Here is a 16,369-nt window from a genome sequence, read left to right on the forward strand (position 1 = left end):
TTAAAAAGCCGAATACCTTAAAAAATAAGCTTAAATAATGTCTTGACTCTAACTGAGATTTGAATACAATTAGGTAAAGTATGCTGGAACAGTGTCCTTTGACACAGTGGATTTACACGAGTGAGTCAGAGCGGACAGTGGCAAGGAAAAACTCCCTGAGACATCATGAGGAAGAAACTTTGAGAGGAACCACACTCCTAAGAGAACCCATCCTCTTCTGAGAATATAAATAGTTACTCTTCTACAAGTGAATAATATGAAGTCAAACAATGCCACGTGTGTTGAAAGGATATTCAGTATGAGTGTACTGTGAATGAGGTGAGCATAGGAAAGTCTTTACGATCACAGCTACATATGTATAAATGCAGATGAGACTTCAGAGCAACTGAAGGAAGGGTGAGATGTGAGCATACATCTTTTTTGGGAGGTGCAAATCTTTACACATTGGACCACCTTCAGAGGTATTGTGAAACGTAAATGGTAAATGGCACACTTATATAGCGCTTTTATCCAAAGCGCTTTACACTGTGTCTCATTCACCCATTCACACACACACACACACACACACACACACACACACACACCAGTGTAGCAGAGCTGCCATGCAAGGCACTAACTTGCCATCGGGAGCAACTTGGGGTTCAGTGTCTTGTTCAGAATCGAACCGCCAACCATACGATTAGTGGACAACCCGCTCTACCAACTGAGCCACAGCCGCCCCACGTAAGACTTAAATATGCAAATGAAGTGTTATTGTGAACTTTGGTATAGTCAGGCAACAGTTCCAGTCATTAAATACATTTTTCCTGCAGAGAAAATCAAGAGAAACCCTCACAGAATTCTAATGGTTTTAATGGTTATAATTGGAATTGTAATGGTTTTAATGGAAACTGTAATGGTTCCTGTGGGTATCTATTGGTAATTTGTTGCCTTCTGTTGGTGGCATGTTATGTCTAGTGGATCCCATTAAGGATCAATAATGGTAATGGTGTTAATGGTTATAATTGGAATTGTAATGGTTTTAATGGAAACTGTAATGGTTCCTGTGGGTATCTATTGGTAATTTGTTGCCTTCTGTTGGTGGCATGTTATGTCTAGTGGATCCCATTAAGGACCAATAATGGTAATGGTTTTAATGGTACGCTAATGGTTTGTAAAGGTATTTGTAGTGGAACCCATCTTTATTTTGCAGGGTTATGTGTTGAATATGTACATGTTTGGATTTTACGCCCATGATATCTGTGGGATTCCTGGATGTTTTGTTTCCTGGTTCCGTGAGAGCATAGTGCACTCAAATACACAGAACCCATTGAGGGCGCTGTGTGTGTGGAGAACGTCTTCCGGGAGGGGCGTGGCTTAGGCTTGGTAGAGAGCTCCGCCTCCGCGGTTTGATTGACGTCTGCCCTTGAGCTCGCAAAACAAACTGATCAAGCGTGGCGCTGGGAGAGAAAGACCACAATCAGAGCGCGAGCTCGGTGCGTGTGTGTGCGCGTGCGCGTGCGGGACGAAGCAGTAGTGCCGGTTGGTGTTGAGCGCGAGGAGTCGGAGCTTATCTCTATATCTCAGTACAGGACAGGTTCATGGACGCCGGTTAGTGTGTGCGTGCGTGCGTGCGTGTGTGTGTGTGCGCGCGCGCGTGTATAAGTGTGTGTGCAGTGGGACTGATAAAGTAACCGCCTGGTAAGCGTTTGGTAGATGATGTGGGGTAAACACGGTGTTTCTTGCGGGTTTTAAGGCGTTTTCTGAGACGTTAATAAACTTCTCCCTGAGCTCTGGACTTTATTGGGACTGCTTCGTGACATGGACGTGAGAAGAAAGATCACTTTCTGCTGCGACAAGTAAACCCAGTAAAACTTCACTGTTGGGTGTGTGCTGAGAAGCGATATGGCTTTAATATGAAGACCTGAGAGTTGTGCGTGAAAAGCTGCGGGTGAAACACGCACCATGGAGAAGGCAAACGGCACGCGCGCACCGCAGCAGCCTCAGTTTCGCATCAACGTCCCGAGCACAGCCAGGGAAAGAGTCACCAGGTACTTCACACCTTCATGTTCTACCTCTCTTCTGTATCTCTTCTGGATCTCTTTTATATCTCTTTTATATCTCTTCTGCATCTCTTTTATATCTTTTCTGTAACTCATCTCTTTTGTATCTCTCTTATATCTCTATATCTCTTTTGTATCTCTTTTGTATCTCTTTTGTATCTCTTTTGTATCTCTTTTGTATCTCTCAATAGACCTCATTATGGGGGAAAAAATGGTAGCAAAAAATAAACCTTGTTTTTTTTTTTCTTTTATAGTTTTCTATCTTCAAAATAGATTTCTAAGATTGTTTGTAGCGTACAACAATAGACCTTATATATATATATATATATATATATATATATATTATTGGTTAGCCACCATGTTCTCCCCGTGTTGTGGGGGTTTCCTCTGGGTTCTCCAGTTTCCTCCCCCTATCCAAAGACATGCATTGTAGGCTGATTGGTATGTTGTACATGACTGTGTGTGTGATTGTGCCCTGTGATGGACTTGCACCCTGTCCAGGGTGTACCCCGCCTTATACCCCATGCTCCCTGGGATAGGCTCCAGGTTCCCCGTGACCCTGAAGGATAAGCGTTATAGAAGATGTATGGATACGAGAACGAACTTTTTTTTTTTTTCCATTAAGATATTATTCATGTTTACAAAGGCCTATTTCTTACATGAACAATATACTGTAACATTCCATGAAATTCATTCAGTGTTTTATTTTTAACTCCCGAATTGATTTGGACTTTTACCAGTTGAGATGTTTTAAAAAGCACTTTTTCATTATGGGATTTAAGGTTTAGGTCACTTCCGAAACAAACTGTCCAACGCTAGTCCAGACTAACACTTCGAGATTAAAACTGTCCACTGTAAAGTAAGAAGTGTTTTCTTTTAAACACCTTAATAATACAGGGTATCCGAAATGTCAGTGTTTACTCAATGAGACTAAAAATACATGTTCTTCATTTTATATTTATTAATTATTTACAGCGTATGTCCTACAGCATATGTTCCCCCTTACACCCTACGCCTTTTCTCAGCTACTGTATTGTGTTTTTACACATTTTGCTCATTGGTTCCTGACTTTTTCAGTCACCCTGTACATAAAATCCCTAGATCAAACGTCTATATATATATATATATATATCTCAATATCTCAATATCTCAGTATAGTAACTGAGATTATAGTAATGTGTGCACATTTTGTAATCACGTTATCAGGACACACTTGCTATCCGAGAGAAATGAAAAACCAACACCAGCCCGAGTTTGTCTCGGCTTTAGCGTTGGGTCGGTTTTCCCAGGTCACTCTTTCAAAGCCTAGCTAAGGAGAGACACTACAGGAGAATAGATTAATAATAGATCACACAATAAGTATCTTCCACAGTTTATTACTGATCTTTTTTTTTTTTTATTGGATCTTTTTTCAAAAATGTCTTTTTTTTTTTTTATATTCAATTCAATTCAATTGTATTTGTACAGCACTTTTAACAGTGGACATTGTCTCAAAGCAGCTTTACAGAAACATATCAACACAGGATACAGATTTGAAGTGTGTGAATTTATCCCTATGCCAACGAAGCTTCATCTAATTAAATAAATTAGTGGGCCTTAATAAAATCACAAATCTAGTCTTCTGCTGTTCGGATTAAAATGTCTATTTTGCTGTCTCATTGTTTGCTGGAACGTCATTTCTTTGTTGTGTAATCAAGGAAAAAAAACAATTATGCCATTTTTAGTATGGAACCCTATTATAAATCCAGTACTCATGAATATCTTGGAAAATTCCTCTGTAATCTCTTTTTAACTAGGCCTGAACATCAGCTTCCATTAATGTTGGTCATTTGCAATGAAACATATGGTTTTGAATATATTTTTGAGAAATACAGTGTACTTTTCAACAAGCTTTCCACTCTAGTCAGTACTGTTTATAAGAGAAGACATGTTCTAGATGTAGTTTAAGCAAACATTCCAGAACTGATCAGTCCCTCCAGGATTTTGCGATCGCAGAAAGTAATGCAAAAGCAAGCAAACGCCATGATATCCGGAGGAGCTTGCGAGTTTTCGGAACACCTCCCGATTTTCCGCGGATTTGGGCCGAGACGCGTCGTCACAACGAGCATTCGGCTAAGACGCTCTCCGATTCGCGTACGTGGAACACGAGTACGGCCGGAAGCTCTCGTTTACCAACAAACGTCACTGCGAAAGAGCGTACAGAACAATTTCACGCGATTGAAACTTCACCAGATTTAAGTATTTTTCTCAAAAAGCTCGGCTTTTTAACTCGCCTTTCAGGAACCTGTGTTCCTCCGGATATTATCTTCTAGTAGCGGTCGTTTGCAGATGTACTAAAAGTTCAAATTCTGGTCGTACTCGTCTAAAGGATGTGGTGTATACCTAGAGACAATGTGGTTCTGTTCCAATAGCATACTGCTACGCTAACTACGTGTGGTATGCCAAAATAGCGTCGTACTTATGGTTCAGCCAGTGTTTCTTATTTAACTGTATAATAAATTCAGTTTGCTCGGCTTCTTGCTCGTATAAACTAACCAAGACCGATGCACGCCGTTTATAGTCTTGATATATATTACCATAAATAAATACTAGCGATTTCATTGTCATTTACTGCCACCAACCCTTACGTTCTAGCCCTTTTTACATGCGTACTAACATCGGTATACATCAACTGTAAAAGTTAAGCCTGCTCTACTTCGTGCGAATTTTGTCTTGAGAATGCTGTTGCAGAAAACACTCGTAGATTTTGAAACCTCGCTCGGTTGTGTTCAAATTGTTGGCCGTGGATTACTTAACACAGTTGCATCGCTGCGTTACATTGTGGGCTTCTCGTGAGAGGAGCTTCACTGCGTTTTAAACGGGAACATAAAAGAGATTGCAGAGTCTGCCGCAGAGTTTCGCCAAGAGTTTATTGCCATTATGTCGTACAGTATGACGGGCAATAAACCTTATCGTGCAGTCTAAAGCTGCCTTTATATTTATAAGGGAGGCACTGATCTGATCCTGAATATTAGTATTGAGTTCATACTGGCCTGGAATACTAGATCAGATCGAGTACACTGTGATCTCCCATCAGCTGAGACATCAAGCTTCATTAGTGTAGTATTTTTTAAAAATGAAAAAGAAATGACATCGTTGCATTTGTAATGTACGTTGCGCCAACAAAGTTCAAGACTGTTGAAATAAACATGTTGACATGAATTTTTCACCGTTTGCACCCTTCTAACCTGCGTCCAGCATTCAAGGAATAGGCTCTGGACCTTTCGATACGTTTTTTATGACCGAGACGTGTATTAGATTGTATATCAGACTTTTAAAATTTTTTTTTAAAAACTGTACTGACTCAAAAAGAACATTTATTAAATATTAAAAGAACACGGGGTTCAGGGGGGAAAACGTGCACTACGTTACATTTGTTACGGTTTCTCTAAGATGGATGGTCATTGTCGTCTGCCGTTTTTAGCCGCTTTCTCGGTGTGCGAAGCTGAATTTCTGAAGTTCATGTGTTTGTCTTCACTCTGCCCTGTACTCTCTCTCACCGACGTCCGTATCTCCACAGCGTGGATCCGTACGGCTTCGAGAGATCTAACGACTTTGATTACGAGTCCTATGAAGAGCTCATGTCGGAGTATTTGGCTGTTCTCACCAAAAGGTCGATCAAGTGGTCAAAACTGCTGCAGGGGAAGAGCCGCATCGAGAAGACTCTTAAATGTGAGTGTGGGAGATTAACTTAATTCCAGCTCGATAACGCCATGTACCTACAGACCGACCTACTCGTTTTATACACCGTCGCTATGCACGGCTTTGCGTATTTGGTCTGTCGGCCCCGTGTGGAACTGTGTGTGTTTTGTTTTTTAAGGGGAAAGCAGTGGTTTATAGCGATGTGAATGTTTGTGTTAATTGCATTGATGAAGGACTTGGTAATTGCCTGATAAGTCTGTTGGAGTAGGTTCACATGTTTTCCCGCTTATTTTGAGGAGCGAAAACCCATCAACACACAACTACTCAGTTACTGGAGTTCAGATACTGACCCATAACAGAAAGCATCCATCACTTTCAACAATCGACGACAGACCCTGATCTAATCAAGAGAGTACGATGAATACCAAAAAAAAAAGCATGTAACGTGTTGCTTTCAGAGGAAACCGATAAGCATTTCGCCTCAAATTATGCGTTTGTTTGTTCTCATTTTCCCCTAAACTACAGACCGATCTTTGGTCACTAAGCCACTATTCTACTCTATTGACAGCTGTTTTTTTAAGCAAGACTACGTATGATGATGTACATGATCACGGTGTTTTGTGTTGAAAGGTTGGTTATTTATGTAGTTGATGAATTATTAAAGTGCTACGTGCTGCATTCACACATCTCTATGAAAACTTTTTGGGAGAGGGCCATGGCTTGACTCGAAAGCCTAGAACATTATACAATCCTAACCGATATTGAAAATGCGCGAGACCCCAGACAGAATGATGGATTTCAGCAAGATTTTTTGACCCTGGATTATCTTAATATGACATGTTAACCTGCACCCCACCAGACCCCACCCACACAAATTACACAAGAGGCCTAAAATGAAACACTACACCCTGTCAGGTCTCGACTCCTGGTTCCTGGGATATTGCAAAATTTCTGAACAAACGAGATCAAGCGGCAACAGTTCCGCTCAACCGGCATTGTTTACGGGTCTTTTACACGCGACGTCGAGGTCGAGTTTTTACACGAAGCAGTGTTTATAATGCGTCATGCTCACCGGCAGTTGTTTTTGGTGTAGTTGGGACACAAACAGGTCACATTCTGATGGTTCTATTGTCTGTTTTATTGGCTAGTTAATGACTAACTACACACACGGGTTTTCATGCAGTTGGGAACATGAGGGTTTGTCTATAACATGACTGACGTCAGGGAATGTAAACAATAACAAGATATCCAGCACAGAACTACTTTATTCTGCCTCCGGCACTGAAGTACCGTGCGACCGTCCACGACTCTCGTTAGCACGATTTCACAAGAACGAGCGGTTGGATGTTTGTAGGGTTTTTATATGGATTTATCATCGTAACCAGCAGATTTCGATTTTGGAATTGGTACCAACAGGGCCACAGCTAGGTCAAATGTCTGAAATAGTTTTTCTTCCAGGCTGAAGTATATTTTGAGGGTATTTCTTTCATATAAAAATGACTAACAGGAAGGTCTGGACTTGACGTCAATGGCATCGGCACGGATACCTCTGCCGCAAGTTCTACTAAACGTTATTACGACAATTACGTAGCCTCATGTTCCTCAGTTATTTCCGTGTTAGTTGAAAAGAAACGATGCAAATATTTAGAGCATCTCTAATGCACGAATTCTGAGCTCCTTGACTTCATCAATGAAGTAGCCGTTGAATGCGAGTCTTTCTAGAGGGTAGAAACAGATGCACGCCCAGCACAGCGACTGGAAACCTACTATCTTTATGGCACTAATCGTGACCTCGTATGTTTTTAACCCCACCCACCCACCCACAGTAAAGCGCTATGTACGGAAAGGGATCCCGAACGAATACCGAGCTTTGATCTGGATGGCGGCAAGCGGCTCCCAGGAGCAGATGGAGAAGAATCCAGGCTACTACCATTCACTCCTCCATGCGCAACACGACCCTACACTGGTGGAGACCATCCGCACAGGTTGGTATGACCTTCACTTCATGATCAGGAGACAACTAAGCAACGGAAGGAGTCTAAAATCTTGTGAGGCTGCTCACAAGTCGATGATATCAAATAAATCTGTTTAGGCACGCTTGTAAAATTTTATATTATTATGACGGAAGAAATGTTCCTTCTTATTCTATACTGGTATAACATCATGTTAACATAGATTTCCTCATCATGGTATGTCTGTATGTCTTTAAATGGCAGCTGATGGCCACCAAACAGCATGCGCTGGGATTCGGATGATGCTAACTGATCCTGTTGGCTGTCCTTCATCAGCAGTTTTCACAGAAGCTTAGTATTTATATGCATTTGACATTGAGCCCATGCCTAGACCAGCACTTTGTCCACAGATTTGCACAGGACATTCCCAGACAACGTGCAGTTCAGGAAGACAGCCGAGCCCTGCTTGCAGAAGCCCTTGTATAACGTCCTGCTGGCGTACGGACACCACAACCAGGCGGTGGGATATTGCCAGGTAAAGGATTCTCCACTATAAACTTTGATCTCTGATTTAAGGGGGAAATGTCCTGCTTTCAAGCTGCATGATGGGCACATGACCTGCTCCTGCTCGTGGGAGTAACCGAAGATGTTTTACTTCCAAGCTCTGGTATTTGTGAAGACATGGCAAGACGATGATGCCATTTAGTCAATGTGTGGTGCTCGTACTGCGGCGTACTCATTTGGGTTCTGGGTGTGTCGACATCCTGACGCACAGAAAGACTTTTCCCTCGACAGTCAACATTTCAGTAGCATCTGACGTCAGATTTGCAATGCAAAGTAATTCGCAAACTTGTAATTCGCCGTGTCACGTGTTCCTGTTTCACGTGACCACAATTGTCCACTAAATTCTTCATGAAACATTTTATTTATTTATTTATTAGCATGAAACCTTCTATCTGATTCTGCGGTATCCTGTGATCACTGTTGATGAATGATGTGTCCTGTCGTCTTCCTGATCCTCAGTCCTTCCTAATTCCCGCTCTTTCAGGGGATGAACTTTATCGCTGGGTACCTCCTCCTCATCACCAAAGATGAAGAGAAATCCTTCTGGCTGATGGAAGCTCTGCTAGGCAGGATACTACCAGGTTCGTGCAATTTGCATTTATTGCAAATCATTGAGTTGATTTGAATGTATGTTGCGTGATTGATATAATAAAACGAGGGCTGCGACTGACAATGAACACCCTTGAACGGGAAGAGATATGGGATTGATTGCACTGTGGACACTTCCTTCTGTGGGAAAGAAAAACATCAGACGAGAAGCACCCGTGCACCTGAAGAACAAGTATAGAGCCAGACTCATAGTCTAGATAGTTTGCGTCTTTTCCTCGGCCATACTAGGCCACGACTGGACCGCCTCGGATCCTCTATCAAAACCCAACTGTTTCACTAACAATCAAACAGACATTTGTTGGTCGCATAGCTATTCACTCCCAATAACATATCTGGCTACAATTCCAACTACATGTCTCCTGGGATATGTCTCTATTAGCTTTACACATCAGGAGCAAAATTGCTGTGTGGGCGGCTGTGTCTCAGCTGGTAGAGCGGGTTGTACACTAATCGTAGGGTCGGCGGTTCGATTCCCGGCCCACGTGACTCCACATACTGAAGTGTCCTTGGGCAAGACGCTGAACCCCAAGTTGCTCCCGATGGCAAGTTAGCGCCTTGCGTGGCAATACTACTACCATTGGTGTGTGAGTGTGAACGGGTGAATGAGACACAGTGTAAAGCACTTTGGACCCGCTCAGGTTAAAAAAGCGCTATATAAGTACAGACTTTTTTTATTATTTTTTATTTTTATAACTGGATAGAGAGTTCAGGTCTTGCCACAGATTCGGGTCTAGCCGTTGACTGGGTCATTCTGATACATTCAACTTCATAGTTTTGAATCACTTCATTGCAGCTTTGGCAGTAGTGCTGGGTGATGTGAACAAAATCTTATATCACGACATGGATCATGACCATGCGGCCCACTGAGTCTCGGTGCTTGGCCCCCGAAAAATTCTGCTTGCAGCTTTAATTCCAGTTAGATCTGTTTCAATTCCACGTTGCCCCACTATAAAATGTGGAAAAGTTCAAGGGGTGTGAATACTTATGTAAGGCTCAGTCTGCACAGAGGCCAGTTAAAACATGGCACAGTTGCACGCAGTAAATAGCACTGTGCATGGAAAGAACAGGTGAAATCAATTTGCAGTGTAGGAAGCTTACAAAGCATCGGCGAGTAGCACACCATTCGCTCAGGACATGCAAATGACCGTTACAGCACCATTACTTTAGTTCTCAAGTTGTTCTTGTGTATATTCAGGTTACTGTACAATCACTGGATCTTTGACTTCAGCTATAAATGTGTTTGTGTAGTATAGTGTGTGTTTAGGTGGCCTGTCCAGAACTATTCTCAGCACCTCATCTCATTTCCTGAGCTATTAATAAATCTAGTGTCAGGTCACATGATTCTGATCTGTTCAAATCCTGTTAGACACCAGTCACACCCTGGGAGAAAGGCATGTCTCACACTGTACATGCCTGCACTCTCTCATCTAGAATAACGTCCTGTCCTGTCATAACCCCTAAAATCCTCTAGGGATTTTATGAACATCAGTACTGAATGTGAAAGTATAGTCGAAATCACATATCTATCACGCAACCACTGTCGGGGTGCACATGTGCACATTGGTGGCGAGGGCGGGGGGGGTCATCGGCTTTTCCTTCTTCACTTATAGCCATGTGGCATTGCTGATTGCTTCATGGCTTTAGGAGGATACACAAGCAGACAACACCATGGCTATATCAACTGACGGAGCTCAATCGAGACGTTTCACCAGAGCAAAATGAACAGACCATTAGAAACTCATGATACTACATGCCCAAGGTCCTGAGGTATTGGACCTGTCCGATCGACTCGACAGCATTCGGCAGGAATGCGAGACTGATGTGATATGACTGCAGTTTGGTGCGGTGTAGTCCAGCTCTGTCTGATACCTTTTGTACACTGTTCAGCCCACAAGCTTTAGACACAGTTTTGTCTATGAACATTTATTAAAGATTTTTTTTCTTCTTCAAATTTTCTCCTCAGTTTGATCTTACCAGTTCCCACGCACTAGTAAACGACCGGGGAGGGTGAAGGGTAACGTGTGCTTCCTGTGAGATGAATGAAGCCAATTTTTGCAACTGCTACTCAGGCTACTTCACAGGGCAGCATAAGTGCTATCCACACCCTCATACATACATGTGCTCACAGACGCTTGTCAATGGCTAGTGGTAGAGAGAGCGAGAGAGAGCGAGAGCGAGAGAGAGAGAGAGAGAGAGAGAGAGAGAGAGAGAGAGAGAGAGAGAGAGAGAGAGAGAGCGCACATCTCAGCCAGTTTTTGCTCTCTTGGACTCTCGGCCACACTCGCAGTCTTCCAATGATATGGCAAATGCATACTGATGTTCCTCTTAAACATGTATGAGCTCCCAGATGTCCATGATTGGCCAGTAGTGCACTGAGTGTAATGCAGGACAACGGACTTGGACTCCTGACATCTTTTTTTTTTTTTTTTTTCTCCCCCCGTTGCACCAATTGGGAGCCAGATTTATTGATGACTGTAGTAAATGTTAGAGTGAGAAATCTGATTTCCGAAAGTTCCCCAACCCTCATGCTGTACATTGACTTGTTCGACTGGTGTTGTTAAGACCCAACGAAGCTCTTTGTTATTAAACTTGAATTCTGTTTGCTCTTTTCTGAGCTCTCTCTTGACTTTCCTTTCCACTGCTCTTAACACCCGTACAACGCATGAATGAGCAATCTCATGCCTGACCTCTGCTAACTCTCCACCTTCTAGATTACTACACGCCAGCCATGTTGGGCCTGAAGACAGACCAGGAGGTGCTTGGAGAGCTGGTGAAGGTGAAAGTGCCGGCCGTTTGGCAGGCCATGGTGGAACACAACGTCATGTGGACACTGGTGGTGTCGCGCTGGTTCATCTGCCTCTTTATTGACGTCCTCCCTGTAGAGGTAAGAGTACAGAGATCACGTCCAATGCGAGTAAAACACAAGATGGGATCAGGATGTCGAGGTGATGTGAGAAGAGCAGTCGATATTTGCATCCTGTGTAAGAGAACAACAATAAACACTTCCTGCTTGAAAGTAACAATGACGCTTTGCGCGAATTATGCGAGTAACTTCCGTTAAGGCGGAAACCGTCCTTTCGCTGTGGTGTCGCCGATGTGGAATCGCACGCTGACCGAGCTCAGTTGCTAGTAGTAGTAGTAGTATTAATATTAGGCTAGTAGTAGTAGCATTATCTGAGCATTATACTAGTCTTTTATAGCTACAGCCCTAGGTAGGGAAGTTAATAAAGAGTAAGAAAGACTGTTGTTTCTTCTATAAAGGTAGAGAATACAGGCAAAGCTAGACAGGCCTGACTGTACAATCTCTCGGAGGAACAGTCCGCCTTAACTCGGGGTCTGTGTACGTAGCACTTTCCTTTAAACCACAAATTAAGTTTGGTCTGGTTGTAAGTGCAGCCACGACCAGCACACGTCGTTCAAGAGCTTCGTTATGGCAATCCGTAATGATATTCCGGCCTGAAGCAACAAACGGTATTAGTTTTTAACACGCGTAAATCATGACGAACGTTGCGCTACTGCTTGCGCCGCAATTAATACAACAGGGTTAAAATCCTGAACTTGGAGTCTTTCTACATCCACATATTTAACTGTTTGCTCTGCTCTGAAGCAAATGTTATCCAAAGGACAGATTTGTTAAAGGTATGGTGATCGGTAGGGTCACGTTTTTTTTCCCTGTTGTATCATTTGACGAAGTTCTCCCAACATCGCATCACAACATTACATTGAAACCCAACCTGCAGTCAGTCAGGACAAGGAGCCGAGGAGTTTTAATGTAAAACGTTACTTTCTGTGTTTTTTTTTTTATTTTAAAAAAACCTTTTAAGACTGTTCTACGCATCTGGGACTGCCTTTTCTACGAGGGCTCCAAGATCTTATTCCGTGTGGCGCTCACGCTGATCCGTCACAACCAGGCCCTGATCTCACAGGCTCGCAACCTCCCGGACATCTGCGACCGCTTCAAACAGACCACCAGAGGAGCCTTTGTGGAGGACTGCCACCCGTTCATGCAGGTCGGCTTGAGCTATCAGATATGGCTTAACAATATATCGTTTGTTAGTTATTATCTGAACACTGATACGGCATTGGTGTGATCCAAAATATGATTTTGGTCAAATGAATTAAGAGTGATGTTTTGATATGTACGTACATAATGTCACTCAGCGACTTTTATCAGTTCACTTTATAGCTTATCAGCTGTATAAGCAACTTGTCAGCCCCGCTTTACCCCCCTGTCCATCAGTGCAGATCAGAGATTCTCAATCTTTTGTAACTAAAAGCCCCCTAAGCCTCCCTATCATGTTCCCCCTCCCCCATGTTGGAGGAGACCAGGTTTAATGATTATCTATATAACATATATCTATATATAACCGAATCTATAATCTGTTTTGATGGATCAATAGGTAGATAGGTAGGTAGATAAATATTTTTGCTTTTGTGTTTTTTACTTTTTTAAATTACTTTTAATAACTAATGACTTTTATAAAACTATATAATGGACAGGTATTGAACATGAATGATATAAACTGTTTCTGAACACTGTAACTACTCTGAACAAGAGAACTAGGCTGTAATAACGTGGACTAGTTTACAAGTAAAACACGTTGCGTTCCATTCAGCTTGCGTTCTAAAAACATTCACATGTGAATGATGTAAATCGGGACGAAGGGCGCGTCTCGTTATCCATGACATTGTTAAATCTCCGGCTCTCAGACCCTCGCTGAACAGAGCAGACACAGAGAGAGGTGAGTGTAGCGGGAAAGCAAGACCTCGCACTTGCAGGACAGAACTGGTGACGTTTGGAAAGATGCTAAGGTTTTTTTTTGTTTTTTTTTGCAAAAAAAGTCACTAAAGTGGTCTGAAAAGTGGCTAAATTGGCAACACTGGTCTGCACTGACCGCTAGATAAAAGGCAGGCTAAGCTCCGCCCCTCCCTAGCAAAAAGGGAGGGGCTTTATTGCTTTTCTATTTGAAAAGCAATAAAATACACCGAGGACCCAAATGATGCCCTGTCTGTGTTTTTTATTATTATTTTTTTCCGCCCCCGTGTTCAGAACCACTGGTGTAAAGGGACAGAGCAGACATTACTCAGTATGTACAAAGTTTTTTTTTTATTTTGTAATTTCTTGCGGCCAAAAATGCTGCGGTTTTTACATTTTTTGAAAAATTCGAAATTTTTGCGTTCACTTCTGCGATCGCGAAATCCTGGAGGGAACCGGGCAGACTAGCCTTCCGCGGATTTCCAAACACTTCACTCACCCCGTCGGTGTGTGTATATGGACCATAGCTGTGTGTTTTAATCATCTAAACCTCTTTACGTGCATACGTAAAGGTAAACATTTCAAACTTTCATCTTCGAATATCTTTTATATTTATGTGCGAGCGCACAACCTTCCGGGAAAGGTTTCAAATGTCGAAAAATGCTGAGACTACACACTTTTTTTTGTTGTTTCTTTTTCTTTTTCTTTTAAACAAGCTTCAGGCACAATCACTCTTCACCTCACGCTTGAATTCCTCCTGTGTGATGAGCTTCCTGATTTCCTGATCCAGCTCTTTCACTGTCTTTCCTACAGAACATTTTTAAAGAACCAGGAAGCCTCTCCATGGCGACCATCACCAAGCTGCGGGCGGCGTGCCGAGCGCGGATTACGGCCGAGTAATCCTGACTCACCCCTTAATTCTTCAAACATTCCAGACTTGTATTTGCACTGTCCTGTTGTTGTTGTTATTATTTTTAAATCCGATGGCTGAAACTGTTCCCAACTTCATAATAATGATTAAATATGAAGTGATGGAGGTACAGGGAACTAAATTCTGTATAGAACCTCAACACTACGCTACACTACAGTAAGAAACCAGGGTCATATGCTTCAATATTCCATCCACTACACGTCACATTTAATCATACAGACTTGCAGCCGATGAGCCGAGTGACTTTATTTTATTTTATTTTTTTGGGGGGGGTCATGATTGGTGATGGCACAAGTCTTTAAACGTATCCTCATGATGTAGCGTCTCCTCCACAAGCTTCTACGGTTATATTTTGGTTACCTTGTACATTTCTCCAGATAGACCATTCTGGGATCTATCAGATTTTGATGACGGTGATATGAAGAGCTCGGGACTGTTGCATTATTATTATTTTTGTTCTTCCCCTACGCACGTTGGTCTGACATCATGTTTAAGTTGGTACTTTACCGAAGATCAGGAAATACGTGTCCTAAGTAGTTTTATACAGGAAATCCTCGACACCCGCGATCACTTTACAGACGCGACGGGGCGAAGCTTTTCCTGCGATACAGTGCTGCAGTTTCTAACGACCTCTGATTGTGGAGTCTTGTTTTCTAATGGGATAATATTAAAGTATGTGGATTACAATCAAAACCTACACGTGGGTGTGTTTATTTATGATGTAGCTAAGGCAACCTGAGCCGATAGTGTCGTATTTTCCGAGGGTAGAGGTGCTAACGTTCATGACAGGGAAAAAAACGGATCCAACGCGAACAGCCGGAGCGATGAAACATTTAACTGAACGTATTTAACTGCAATCTGCAGAAATGTTCCGATTTTATAAGCAACCAGCCGAGTGTCTAGGCTTACTTTATACCACTGTTGGACAGAATCTAATGAAGGCTAATAAAAAAACAAACAAACATTTTGCTTGACAAAGAAAAATGTGTAATGATGGATATGACTTTCTGTGAGAAGTTTAACATTTGATGGAAGACTCCAGGGTCACGAGGTTCATGGCTGCTCTAACAGGAAGTAACTTGTCACACAGATGTTCCAGACCAGTAAGTGTAGCTATAAAGAGTGACATATGTCATCTTTCATTAAAAGATAAACTGTAATTGTTGTGGTATTAAAAGGAATAAAACATTTCAGTGAACGCTGTTATGGGAAAATAATCAACTTTGGGGCAGTAATAGATTACAATTACATACACTAACCAAATGTTTGTGGACACCTGACTATCACACCCATATGTGCTTGTTGAACATCTCGTTCTAGGTTTAGTCCCCCTACTGTACGCGGTTATAATAACCTCCAGGCTCCTGGGAAGGTTTTCTGATAGTCGTTGGAGGTGGGGATTTGTGTTCATTCAGCTACAAGAGCATTAGTGAGGTCAGGCACTGATGCTGGGTGAGGAGGTGTGGGAAGCAGTTCATCCCAAAGGTGTTCAAAGGGGTCGAGGTCAGGGTCAGGTCGAGTTCTTCCACTCCAATCTTGACAAACCGTGTGCTCAGTTTGTGCAGCTCAGGGGTATCGTCACACCGGAATGGGTTCAGACCGTGTGGTTCCAGTGAGGTGAAATTGTAACGCTGCAGCATATAAAGACGTTCTGTACAGTTGTGTGTTCCCAAGCTTGGGGAAGAACCACGTATGCGTGTGATGGTCAAGTGTCAACTTATACACAAAAAAAGAGGTGTGTTTTCAAATGATATCATGAATCCAATCAAATATATCTTACATTTACAGGATTTTGGCAGACACCCTTCTCCAGAGCAACGTACATTTATCTCAT

General features: G+C 42.4%; 1 protein-coding gene across 1 annotated transcript; it reads left to right on the plus strand.

The window, feature by feature from the left end:
• Nucleotides 1–1,402: 1,402 nt before the first annotated feature.
• Nucleotides 1,403–15,228, plus strand: grtp1a (growth hormone regulated TBC protein 1a). Its single transcript, XM_017457324.3, has 8 exons — nt 1,403–2,030; nt 5,602–5,753; nt 7,550–7,708; nt 8,086–8,210; nt 8,724–8,820; nt 11,560–11,732; nt 12,673–12,858; nt 14,418–15,228. The coding sequence occupies exons 1-8, from the start codon at nt 1,945–1,947 to the stop codon at nt 14,502–14,504; spliced, it is 1,065 nt and encodes a 354-aa protein (XP_017312813.1). The 5' UTR covers nt 1,403–1,944; the 3' UTR covers nt 14,505–15,228.
• Nucleotides 15,229–16,369: the final 1,141 nt, after the last annotated feature.

Source organism: Ictalurus punctatus, chromosome 26 (genome assembly GCF_001660625.3).
Source record: "Ictalurus punctatus breed USDA103 chromosome 26, Coco_2.0, whole genome shotgun sequence".
Taxonomy (NCBI): domain Eukaryota; kingdom Metazoa; phylum Chordata; class Actinopteri; order Siluriformes; family Ictaluridae; genus Ictalurus; species Ictalurus punctatus.

Coding starts and splice junctions, on each gene's coding strand:
- grtp1a (XM_017457324.3), top strand. CDS start 1,945: ATGGAGAAGGCAAACGGCACGCGCGCACCGCAGCAGCCTCAGTTTCGC. Junction 2,031..5,601: donor GCCAGGGAAAGAGTCACCAG/GTACTTCACACC, acceptor GTATCTCCACAG/CGTGGATCCGTACGGCTTCG. Junction 5,754..7,549: donor CATCGAGAAGACTCTTAAAT/GTGAGTGTGGGA, acceptor ACCCACCCACAG/TAAAGCGCTATGTACGGAAA.